The sequence below is a fragment of the Hemitrygon akajei genome, chromosome 6 (assembly GCF_048418815.1).
Source record: "Hemitrygon akajei chromosome 6, sHemAka1.3, whole genome shotgun sequence".
NCBI lineage: Eukaryota > Metazoa > Chordata > Chondrichthyes > Myliobatiformes > Dasyatidae > Hemitrygon > Hemitrygon akajei.
This window is the reverse complement of record NC_133129.1, coordinates 80,367,025-80,380,149: the sequence shown is the minus strand read 5'-3', so window position 1 is coordinate 80,380,149 and position 13,125 is coordinate 80,367,025. Positions and strand designations below refer to the sequence as shown.

Below are 13,125 nucleotides of genomic sequence, written 5' to 3'. Positions count from 1 at the left end.
CCTCTCTCTCTCCCTCTCTCTCCCCCTCTCTCTCTCTCCCCTCCCTCTCTCTCTCCCCCTCTCTCTCTCCCCCTCCCTCTCTCTCTCCCTCTCTCCCTCCCTCTCTCTCCCTCTCTCCCTCTCTCTCTCTCCCTCTCTCCCCCTCTCCCTCTCCCCCTCCCCTCTCTCTCTCCCCCCCTCTCTCTCCCTCTCTCTCTCTCCCCTCCCTCTCTCTCTCCCCTCTCTCTCCCCCTCCCTCTCTCTCTCCCTCTCTCCCTCTCTCTCTCCCTCTCTCCCTCCCTCTCTCCCCCCTCTCTCCCTCTCCCCCTCCCTCTCCCTCTCTCTCTCCCCTTCCCCTTCTCTCTCTTCCCCTTCCCCTCTTTCTCTCCCTCTCTCTCCCTCTCTCTCTCTCCCCTCCCTCTCTCTCTCCCCCTCTCTCTCTCCCCCTCCCTCTCTCTCTCCCTCTCTCCCTCCCCTCTCTCTCTCCCTCTCTCCCTCCCTCTCTCCCCCCTCTCTCCCTCTCTCCCTCTCTCTCTCCCCTTCCCCTTCTCTCTCTTCCCCTTCCTCTCTCCCCCTCTTTCTCTCCCTCTCTCTCCCCCCTCTCTCTCCCCTCCCTCTCTCTCTCCCCCTCTCTCTCTCCCCCTCCCTCTCTCTCTCCCTCTCTCCCTCTCTCCCTCCTTCTCTCTCTCCCTCTCTCCCTCTCCCTCTCTTTTCCTCTCTCCCTCTCCCCCTCTTTTCCTCTCTCTCTCAGTACCGAAACTGATAGATGCAAGATAATGTACGAACAACTGTTTGACTCGGCATGTGCTAAGCTAGGGAAATGGTTTTAATATGCCCTTAACTGCAAAGGTGATTAACTGTACACTATTCCAGCACATTTGAAAACAAAATTAGTGCACCGTGGAACTCTATAAAAAGGAAGAGAAGGAACTTGTAGGCAGGCTCACATACCTAAAGAGTATACCACACAGTTTCACTCCACTTTTACTGGGGCAGCTGCAATGATCCAATTGGGACATTCTGCTTTGTGTGTATGTCTCTTTCTGTTTGCATGGGCAGTAGTGGGTTGATGGAAAATATCGTGCTCACAATGAGTTTGAGTACTGAAGCACGAATGGTGAAAGTGAGCTTTCAAAAGTGGAATTATTAGCAGCCGTATGGCATCAGGCAGGGATGTGACAGCTACATGTGTTCAATTTCTTTAACTAGATTTTGAGGAAGGTTTTAGGAAGGTGAATTCCATGATCGAAAGAAGTTCTTTCAGTTACGCTCCATGGAAATTGAATACATTATCAGCTTTCCGAAACTGCATTTGTGATCCTGGAAACCATTCCAAACTCTCTGCCAAATGTAACTAGTGTACAACTGTGGTGATCAGATAAGATCAATATTTCAACCATTATCTGAACCTAAAATTGACATCCAGCCTTTCAAGACAGATTGTTCTTATTTAGAGTTACATTTACCTCTGCTTTAACCCGTGCTTTATAATTTTATCATGGCTTCCAGCTAACACCATTTGGTGCTATTATTGGTTGTTACACTGCACCACTTGTCTGCTGTCATGGCTTCCAGGTAACACTATTCAATTGTATGATTGGCTGTTACACTACACCACTGGCCTGCTGCCATGCTATATTAAATGATAAAAAATAAACAATGAGGGAGAGAAATAAATAATTACATTAACAAAGGGCCATGCAGCTTTAACACAGTTCAATATTTAGTGCTGTGATTAGATCTGGTAACTGAGGAGATGAGGTGAACATTTTTTCAAAAGTATACGTACGTAAGATAATTACCTCATTGTTGGTCTTTTCCAGATACAATACATGGGCACGGGAGAAAGTGTGGTCCAATTTTTCTTCTACCAACCAATCATACATCAATGGAGGGAGACTGATTTCTTTCCGTGCTCTGCGACTTGTGGTGGAGGTACAATTCCTACAACTGTTTGGTCTCAGTCAAAGCAGTTCTTCCATCAATATTGATGGTGTTGCAACTATTTCTGCTGTTCACTGCTTTTATTGAGCCACTATCTCATCTATTGAGCACTATTGGTGCCACTATGCCATTCTTGATGAAGCACGTTGAGTTCCCTCTTTCAGAATCAGAATCAGGTTTATTATCACCGGCAACACGAGTGAATCTGCAGGTGCTGGAAATAAATAAAAACACAAAATGCTGGCAGAACTCAGCAGGCCAGACAGCATCTATGGGAGGAAGTAGTGACAATGTTTCGGGCCAAAACCGTTGTGTCGTGAAATTTGTTAACTTAGCAGCAGCAGTACAATGCAATACATGATAATATGGAAATAAATAACAGTAAATATATATCTAAAATAGATAAAATAGTGCAAAAAACAGAAATATTATATATTTTTAAACAAGTGAGGTTGTGTTCATGAGTTCAATGTCCATATAGGAATCGTATGGCGGGGTGAAGAAGTTGTTTCTGAATCGCTGAGTGTGGGTCTTCAGGCTTCTCTGCCTCCTTCCTGATGGTAACAATGAGAGAAGGGCATGCCCTGGTGATGGGGGTCCTTAATAATAGAAGTCACCATCCTGAGGCACCACTCCTTGAAGATGTCTTGTACCCAGCTTTCTGTAGCTTCTTTCGGTCCTGTGCAGTAGCACTTCCCTCTCCCCACACCAGACAGTGATGCAGCCCGTCAGAATGCTCTCCACGGTAACTGTTGTGTGTTATAGGTGACAAACCAAATCTCTTCAAACTTCTAATGAAATATAGCTGCTGTCCTGCCTTCTTTATAGCTATGATAATATGCTGGGTTCGATCCTCAGAGATCAGAATACATACTGTGTTCCTGCTATTTAAAGTTCATCTTCCAGATGTTGCTCAACATGGAGGAGCACAGATTCATCAGCTGAAGGCGGTTATATGTAGTAATCAAGAAATGCATCAAATATTCCAAGTGAAGTACTAACCCATGAAGAAAAATCAGGAAAAAAAGTTTTGATATTATTTCTTTGACTCGCGTTAGAATGGGTGTTTATAATTTTGAGTAAGTTAGGGATAGGAAAAGCCTGCATAAAACAGAGAATACTGGAAGCGAAAGGCCCACAGTCACCTCACTGCAGCATTTTATTGATTTCATGCACTGGGTAGCCCGGTGGGACATTTTTCTTTGTGCTGTAAGTCTGCATTTTCAAATTTTCATATCTGAAATGTAAGTGCCTTATATTTGAGATCCACTGCATTAGGATAAGCAATAAATCAAATTAGATTAGCTTCCACACTGGTTAAATGAATAGACAAACGCCTGAGTTCTGGATTATTGATACAGAAGCATGTGTTTGTATCCCAGCAGAATGCTGGGGGATTTAAATTCAGCTATCTGTATTTTTTAAAATCTCAGAATTGAAGCAAACTTATAGTCTTAGTTATGGTGACCATGAAGATATTGTTTTTTTTATCTTATCTGGTTCACTGACTTGCATGGAATAAAACTAACTTAAACTGTTTTTCTGTGACCAGACCCTCACAGGAAATTGATTCTTTACCGTATCCTCAATTCAGGAGCAATTAAGAATGACCAATTAATACTGTCTTAGTCAATAATATCCACATCCCATGAATGAGTAAAAGGGAAAGTCATATTATGTTCTGTAAAAAGACTGAAATTTCTACAGGCAGAATCTTGTGCAAATTTCTTTATTTGACAAAATAACTCCTTGGAATTGAACAGATTTTTTTATTTTAAGGGCAATCTTCCTATGTACAGATGAATAGTGAAGAACACCTTTTGAAGTATATTTTCCATTTTAATTTAATTTTGCCCTTTGGCAAATTGGAAGGTTTTTTTTAAGTCAAGTACTTCATCAAGGGGATTTCCAAATATGAAATGTGGAGGAGCTGGGCAATTTATTGCTGAGTGTTTTCTGTACTGATCCGATGATGAGGGCATCAGAACAGTTGTCAAAATAATGAAGTTACATTTCTATCACTTGTTTGAAATTTGTTGGGATTGGAAGGACTTTCTGAGCTTCCAAGCTAAGTAGTACTCTTGCATTTTTTGATGGTTGTACGTCAGTTCATATTTGTATTCATTCTTAACATAGGTTCTAGGGAGCGTAACTGGAGCACACATTCCATTAACATTGAGATGTTAATGTTAATTATTATTAACATCTTACTGCTAATCTTCTAACATTGAGACAGTGAGAAGAAGATTCGAGTAGGCACGTAAGCATTTAGACAGAGAGGAATCTATCAGTGGGTGTGGGAGAAATGAAGTAGGGAGGCTGAGGAAGGAAATTCCACATCATTAACCCTCAGGCAGTTGAAGCTTCAGTTGAATTAAAGCTATGAATATGATAATCTTATCAGAAATGACAGAAACTTTCAGCTCCGGAAGTGTTTTGGCCCAATGTATCTGTGTTGGGCAAATTGGTATGGTTGAGGTTAATCTGAGTTGCCAGGTTGAAGATCAAAAGGAATGCTAGTAAATCCAGAAGAATTTTAACATATTTCATGTCACATGCCGGTGATAATAAACCTGATTCTGATTCTGAAAAATCAATAGATGTTTATGTTCATATGTATCTTCACCCAGCAATAAGCAAAATTTCTGTCTGAAGTGAATGTGATTGAACAAAATCTTGGTTGGTGGTTGGTTTTAACTCATTGCCCTTCCGCTGTCAGGGTACCAGCTGACATCGGCTGAATGCTATGATCTGCGAAGCAAGCGTGTGGTGTCTGACCAGTATTGTCACTACTATCCTGAAAATGTAAAGCCCAAGCCCAAATTACGGGAGTGTAGCATGGATCCCTGTCCAGCCAGGTTAGTACAACCTCCATTGTATATCACCACACCAAATGTTCACCAATAGTGCTTTGCGAAATTCTCCCCCAATGTCTGATGTGTTTCCGTGCAGACTCTCAGGTCACAAATAAAACTCTCCAAAGTCGACAGAGATAAAAGACTGAGCCAAAAATAGCAAATCCTTTCCTGTTTTTGTTGGTACACTTTTTACAGATTAAAGTTTCTGAAGGATTTGATTTCATCATTTCTTTCCTTTATTGATTTTTAGGTAGAATAATGTAATTTAATAATGCTGGCAGAACAAACAATAGGTTTGTAAGAGATATTTCTGAATCAGGTACATTATGGGCTATGATCTTTGCTGCAAGAATTGAGAGACATTGTGAAGTAACAGGAGTGCTTTATTTGGGCTGGTTATTTGACACTCAATTACACAATCAGCTTGTGATCTGCAGTAGTATGGCATTCTCCATTCTACACACAAGTCTTATCAGACTGATGGTTCAGGGAGGTGGGTTACCACTGAATAGGAACCTGAAAGGCTCTGATATTCTTTTTGAAGACAAGCTTCCTATGCCCACAATCTGCTGAAATACGTTAGCTTTTAATTCAGGAATGCAAAATAAAACTGCTGCCAAATTCTTCCGTACAGAATTAATAATTTTCTTCAGAACAAGGCTAATAAGGACAAGAATTTTAAACAAAATATCTCTTCAAATTTAAACCTTTTGGCACATAATATACAGAAACAAAATAATTTTTTCTAATCACCATTTTACAAACCAATATATTCTCAATTCCTCCCTGCTCATCCCTTCTTTCTCTGCTCCCTTCTCCCATTCAATTTTTCTCTTCAATCTTCTCTGTTCTCTCTCCTCACAAATGCCTATATCTCTCACCTCTTCTCTAATTTGTTTTCCCCTTCCCCTCTTTCTCCCCTTCTTTCTCCAACTCTTACCCCGTCCCTTCTGCCATATCTATCTATACCCTCCATGCTTTCTCTCGCAGCTCTTCTTTCCCTTTTTGTTTTACCTCCTCTCTTCTCAACTATGTCTCCACTAACCCCTAATATTATCTCCCTAGCCATCTGTTTCTTCCGGTCCTCTCTCTCTTTTATCCATTTATTCCCTCTAACCTATTTCATATGCTTCTTGTCTCGTCCCTCTCACTATCCATTTCACCCTGAATTACCACAACAGCCCTTGCTCACCCCTTCCTCTCCCTCTCACGCTTCCCCCTCTCTTATTTTCCCCTTCTTCTCACCCTTTTCACACTCTCTCAGCCCTTCCCATTCCCCTTATCATAATCCCACACTTGCACCCCCCTCCTACACTTAGCCCACTGCCCATCACTCTTTCCCTTCACCTCAGCCATTCTTCCCAACTCCCCTCTCCCCTCCAATCTTCCTCAATACCCCTCACCTCTTCTCTACTCCCCACTCTCTCCCCTTTCCCCCACTTCCCTCCCTCTTTCTCTTTCCCACAACCCCTCTTCCCAAATTCATTCTTGAACCATAAACCCACAAATACCTCTTTTTGCTCTAGTTATTTATATTGTTACATATTTATTGTAATTTATAGTAATTCTTTATGTATTGCACGGCACTGCAGCCACAAAACAACAAATATCACAACATATGTCAGTGAAAATAAACCCGATTCTGATTCTCTCTGCCCCTTCCCCCATTTTCCTGTCTTCTTCCCTCCAATTTCCCCTCCCCCACTCCACTCTCCCCTCACCTCCTCTCTTCTACTCCATTTATGGTCCTATCACCCTTTCCCATCACCGCACTGCAGTTTACTGCTTTCCCTGTCCCATTTCTCCTCAACGTTTTCCTTCTCTCCAATTCCTTTTCTGTCTTACACTCACCCCACCTTCCCTGGTACCCCTCTTCTTCAACCTTGACTTCATCCTTTGCCCCTCACTCCTCTGTCCCCCAATCCCCACCTACATTCAGTGGATGTGAAGGAGAACAGGTTGCTGCAGGGAAACGGATGGGACTTGAGGCCAATGGGAGTGCTGTGAAAGCTGGCAAAGACTCCATGGTGCATGGTCTCCTTCTATGAATAACTATGAAACAAGAGATCCTTGCATAGACATATAGTATTTAGGCTGCAAGTGACCTTTGGGATTTTATTTTACAATTTCACGCTGAATTTTCTTTCAAGAGTTTTGATTTAATTCACAATCAAAGGGAAGTTGATGGGCATGCACAAAAGAGAAGTTGATGGGCATGCACAAAAGGGAAGTTGATGGGCATGCACAAAAGAGAAGGGGTTGCAGAATGCAGGCAAGTAAGGTGAAGGGAAGGCAGGACTGAAGAGAGAAATGTTTCTCAACTTCCCTTTAAACCAATGTGCATTCATCCAAATAACCATATAACAATTACAGCACGGAAACAGGCCATCTTGGTCCTTCTAGTCCGTGCCGAACGCTTACTCTCACCTAGTCCCACTGACCTGCACTCAGCCCATAACCCTCCATTCCTTTCCTGTCCATATACCTATCCATTTTTACTTTAAATGACAATACTGAACCTGCCTCTACCACTTCTACTGGAAGCTCGTTCCACACAGCTACCACTCTCTGAGTAAAGAAATTCCCCCTCATGTTACCCTTAAAATTTTGCCCCCTAACTCTCAACTCATGTCCTCTTGTTTGAATCTCCCCTACTCTCAATGGAAAAAGCCTATCCACGTCAACTCCATCTATTCCCCTCATAATTTTAAATACCTCTATCAAGTCCCCCCTCAATCTTCTACGCTCCAAAGAATAAAGACCTAACTTGTTAAACTTAACCTGTAACTTAGGTGCTGAAACCCAGGTAACATTCTAGTAAATCTTCTCTGTACTCTTTCTATCTTGTTGATATCTTTCCTATAATTCGGTGACCAGAACTGTACACAATACTCCAAATTCGACCTTACCACTGCCTTGTACAATTTTAACATTACATCCCAACTCTTATACTCAATGCTCTGATTTATAAAGGCTAGCATACCAAAAGCTTTCTTCACCACCCTATCCACATAAGATTCCACCTTCTGGAAACTATGCACCATTATTCCTAGATCGCTCTGTTCTACTGCATTCTTCAATTTACCATGTATGTCCTATTTGGATTATTCCCCACCTCACACTTATCAGCATTAAAGTCCATCTGCCATCGTTCAGTCCACTCTTCTAACTGCCTAAATCTCTCTGCAAGCTTTGAAAACTTACTTCATTATCCACAACGCCACCTAACTTAGTATCATCTGCATACTTACTAATCCAGTTTACCACCCCATCATCCAGATCATTAATGTAAATGACAAACAACATTTGACCCAGTACAGATTCCTGAGGCACACCACTAGTCACCGGCCTCCAACCTGACAAACTGTTATCCACCACTACTCTCTCGCATCTCCCATGCAGCCACTGATGAATCCATTTTACTACTTCAATATTAATACCTAACGATTGAACCTTCCTAACTAACCTTCCATGCGGAACCTTGTCAAAGGCCTTACTGAAGTCCATATAGACAACATCAACGGCTTTACCCTCGTCAACTTTCCTCGTAACCTCTTCAAAAAATTTGATAAAATTTGTCAAACATGACCTTCCACGCACAAATCCATGCTGACTGTTCCCAATCAGACCCTGTCTATCCAAATAATTATATATACCATCTCTAAGAATACTTTCCATTAATTGACCTACCACTGACGTCAAACTGATAGGCCTATAATTGCTAGGTTTACTCTTAGAACCCTTTTTAAACAATGGAACCAATCCTCCAGCACCATCCCCGTTTCTAATGACATTTGAAATATTTCTGTCAGAGCCCCTGCTATTTCTACACTAACCTCCCTCAAGGTCCTAGGGAATATCCTGTCAGGATCCGGAGATTTATCCACTTTTATATTCCTTAAAAGCGCCAGTACTTCCTCCTCTTTAATCGTCATAGTTTCCATAACTTCCCTACTTGTTTCCCTTACCTTACACAATTCAATATCCGTCTCCTTAGTGAATACCAAAGAAAAGAAATTGTTCAAAATCTCCCCCATCTCTTTCGGCTCCACACACAGCTGTCCACTCTGATTCTCTCAGGGACCAATTTTATCCCTCACTATCCTTTTGCTATTAATATAAGTGTAGAAATCCTTCGGATTTATTTTCACTTTACTTGCCAAAGCAACCTTGTATCTTTTAGCTTTTCTAATTTCTTTCTTAAGATTCTTCTTACATTCTTTGTATTCCTCGAGCACCTCATTTACTCCATGCTGCCTATATTTATTGTAGATATCTCTCTTTTTCCTAACCAAGTTTCCAATATCCCTTGAAAACCATGGCTCTCTCAAACTTTTAACCTTTCCTTTCAACCTAACAGGAACATAAAGATTCTGTACCCTCAAAATTTCACCTTTAAATGACCTCCATTTCTCTATTACATCCTTCCCATAAAACAAATTGTCCCAATCCACTCCTTCTAAATCCTTTCGCATCTCCTCAAAGTTATCCTTTCTCCAATCAAAAATCTCAACCCTGGGTCCAGTCCTATCCTTCTCCATAATTATATTGAAACTAATGGCATTGTGATTACTGGACCCGGTGCTCCCCAACACATACCTCCATCACCTGACCCATTTCATTCCCCAACAGAAGATCCAACACTGCCCCTTCTCTGGTCAGAACCTCTATGTATTGCTGCAAAAAATTATCCTGCACACATTTTACAAACTCCAAACCATCCATCCCTTTTACAGTATGGGCTTCCGAGTCTATGTGTGGAAAATTAAAATCTCCCACAATCACAACCCTGTGCTTACTACAAATACCTGCTATCTCCTTGCAAATTTGCTCCTCCAATTCTTGCTCCCCATTAGGTGGTCTATAATAAACCCCTATAAGTGTTACTACACCTTTCCCATTCCTCAATTCCATTCAAATAGCCTCCCTAGATGAGCCCTCTAATCTATCCTGCCAGAGCACCACTGTAATATTTTCTCTGACAAGCAATGCAACACTTCCCCTCTTGTCCCTTTGATTCTATCACACCTGGAGCAATGAAATCCAGGAATATTTAGTTGCCAATCACACCCCTCCTGCAACCATGTTTCACTAATAGCTACAACATCATATTTCCAGGTATCAATCCATGCTCTAAGCTCATCCACCTTTCTTACAATGCTCCTAGCATTAAAATGTGCATTTAAGAAATTCTCCACCTCTTCATCTCTGTTTATCTCTAACAGTACAAAGAACTTTACTGTCTTCTTTTTCTTCCTTCTCCCATACATCTGTTCCTACACTCTAGTTACTCTCCCCCCTTGTATCTAGTTTAAATCCACTGGAGCCTCTCTAGCAAAACTACCTGCAAGAATATTTGTCCCCCTCCAGTTCAGATGTAAACTGTCCCACCGGAACAGGTCCCACCTTCCCTGTAAAACTGCCCAATTATCTATAAATCTGAAGCCCTCCCTCCTGCACCATGTCTTCAGCCACGTGTTGATCTGCACTATCTTACTATTTCTAAACCCACCTGCACGTGGCACTGGTAGCAATCCTGAGATTGCTATCCTGGAGGTCCTGTCCTTTAACTTGGCACCTAGCTCCCTAAACTCACATTTCAGGACCTCCTCACTCTTCCTACCCATGTCATTGGTTCCTACATGGACTACGACATCCAGCTGCTCACCCTCCCTCTTGAGAATACTGAGAACTCGATCCGAGATATTGTGGACCCAGGGAGGCAACAGACCTTCCGGGATTCTCGATCTCTTCCACAGAACCCCCTATCTGTCCCCCTAACTATCGAATCCCCTATCACTATTGCTCTCCTCTTTTCCCTCCTTCCCTTCTGAGCTGAGGGTCCAGTCTCAGTGCCAGAGATGCAACCACTGCAACTTGTCCCTGGTAGGTCAACCCCACCAACAATATCCAAAACGGTATACTTATTATCGATGGGAATGGCCACAGGGGTGCTCTGCTCTTCCTGTCTATTCCCCTTCCCTCTCCTGACAGTCACCCAACTACCTGCCTCCTGACTCCTAGGGGTGACTATCTCCCTGAAACTCCTGTCTATTTCTGCCTCTGCCTCCCGAATGATCCAAAGTTCATCCAGCTCCAGCTCCAGTTCCCTAACACGGTTTGTCAGGAGCTGCAGCTGGATGCACCTTTTGCAGGTGTAGTCATCAGGGACAGCTGTGCTCACCCTGCCTTCCCACATACTGCAAACGGAGCACTCAACTGCCCTAACTGCTGCCTCCATTACCTACTCCTTAACTAATCAAATTAATTAAAGGAGCTTACCCGGCCTTACCTCACCTGGAGTGAAGCTCGTCCTCAGCCTCTGCTCACTTTTTAAATTCCCCCGCTGATCTCAGAGGCCGACTTTCACACGCCTGCGCAGTCTAGCCTCTTTGCCCTGATCAGTTAAAAAAACAGCTTCTCTCCGAGCTTCTTTTACCTCTTCCCTCTCCGCCTCTTGCTTCAACTTAAATGACGGTTGAAAACTTCCTCTCCTTTTTAAACCTTTGGTGTGCTACGTCATGCACCTGCGCAGTCTAGCCTCTTTGCCCCAATCATTTTTAAAAAACAGCTTCTCTCCGAGCTTCTTTTACTCCTTCCCTCTCCACCTCTTGCTTTGATTTAAATCCCTGTTATCATAAATACAGAAAATATAAAAACTTTAACTCCTCTCTCACAAACAAGAAAAAATCTGCAGTTGGTATTTGAACTTTGTTCTGTTGGTATGTATGTAAAAGATTATGAATGACATAAAGGAACAGATCCCTTGATCTCTAAGTAAGAATTTCTAAGAGAAAGCTAGGTCCATTCAGTTGCAAAAGTCTCTATGAATGACAATAGACAATAGGTGCAGGAGTAGGCCATTCGGCCCTTCTAGCCAGCACCGCCATTCACTGTGATCATGGCCGATCATACACAATCAGTACCCCGTTCCTGCCCTCTCCCTATATCCCTTGACCCCGCTATCTATAAGAACTCTATCTAACTCTCTCTTGAATGCATCCAGAGACTTGGCCTCCACTGCCTTCTGGGGCAGAGCATTCCACATATCCACCACTCTCTGGGTGAAAAAGTTTTTCTGCATCTCTGTTCTAAATGGCCTACCCCTTATTCTTAAACTGTGGCCTCTAGTTCTGGACTCACCCATCAGTGGGAACATGCATCCTGTCTCCAGAGTGTCCAATCCCTTAATAATCTTATATGTTTCTTATATGTTCTTATATGTTCTTAATAATCTTATATTTTTAAATGGAGCATAAGAGGTGAGGATGATCTGCTCATTACGACTTCTACATTGTGCATTATCAACATCGGCATACCAAAACTGATAGGGAAACAGATCCTGGAAAGGTGTAATAAGTTGTCGTGATGGGAGATTATAATTTCCCAAATATTGATTGGTATCTCCCTAAAGCAGAGGGTTTAGATGGGGTGGAGTTTGTTAGGTGTGTTCAGGAAAGATTCTTGACACAGTATGTAGATAAGCCTACAAGAGGAGAGACTGTGCTTGATTTGGTATTGGGAAATGAACCTGGTCAGGTGTCAGATCTCTCAATGGGAGAGCATTTTGGAGAGAGTGATCATAATTCTATCTCCTTTACAATAGCATTGGAGAGAGTTAGGAACAGACAAGTTAGAAAAGCATTTAATTGGAGTGGGGGAATTATGAGGCTATCAGGCAGGATACTGGAAGCTTAAAATGGAAACAGATGTTCTCAGGGAAAAGTACGGAAGAAATGTGGCAAATGTTCAGGGAATATTTGTATGGAGTTCTGCATAGGTACGTTCCAATGATACAGGGAAGTTATGGTAGGGTACAGGAACCGTGGTGTACAAAGCTGTAATAAATCTGATCAAGAAGAAAAGAAAAGCTTACAAAAGGTTCAGAGAGCTATGTAATGTTAGAGATCTAGAAGATTATAAGGCTAACTGGAAGGACCTTAAAAATGAAATTAGGAGAGCCAGAAGGAGCCATGAGAAGGCCTTGGCAGGCAGAATTAAGGAAACCCCCAAGGCATTCTACAAGTATGTGAGAAGCAAGAGGGTAAGACGTGAAAGAATAGGACCTATCAAGTGTGACAGTGGGAAAATGTGTATGGAACTAGAGGAAATATCAGAGCTACTTAATGAATACTTTACTTCAGTATTCACTATGGAAAAGAATCTTAGTGATTGTAGTGATGACTTGCAGCAGACTGAAAAGCTTGAGCATGTAGATATTAAGAAAGAGGATGTGCTGGAGCCTTTGGAAAGCATCAAGTTGGATAGGTTGCTGGGACTAGAAGAGATGTACCCCAGGCTACTGTGGGAGGTGAGGGAGGAGATTGCTCAGCCTCTGGTGATG

The 13,125-nt window shown here is 42.3% G+C and overlaps 1 protein-coding gene across 1 annotated transcript in view; it reads left to right on the top strand.

Moving 5' to 3' along the window:
• The window catches only part of LOC140729187 (ADAMTS-like protein 1), a 459,173-nt gene that overhangs the window by 407,720 nt on the left and 38,328 nt on the right, over positions 1 to 13,125 (top strand). Inside the window, exons 10-11 of the mRNA XM_073048667.1 lie at positions 1,803 to 1,914; positions 4,643 to 4,781. Coding sequence (XP_072904768.1) covers positions 1,803 to 1,914; positions 4,643 to 4,781 — 251 coding nt within the window. The remainder of the gene's footprint in view (positions 1 to 1,802; positions 1,915 to 4,642; positions 4,782 to 13,125) is intronic.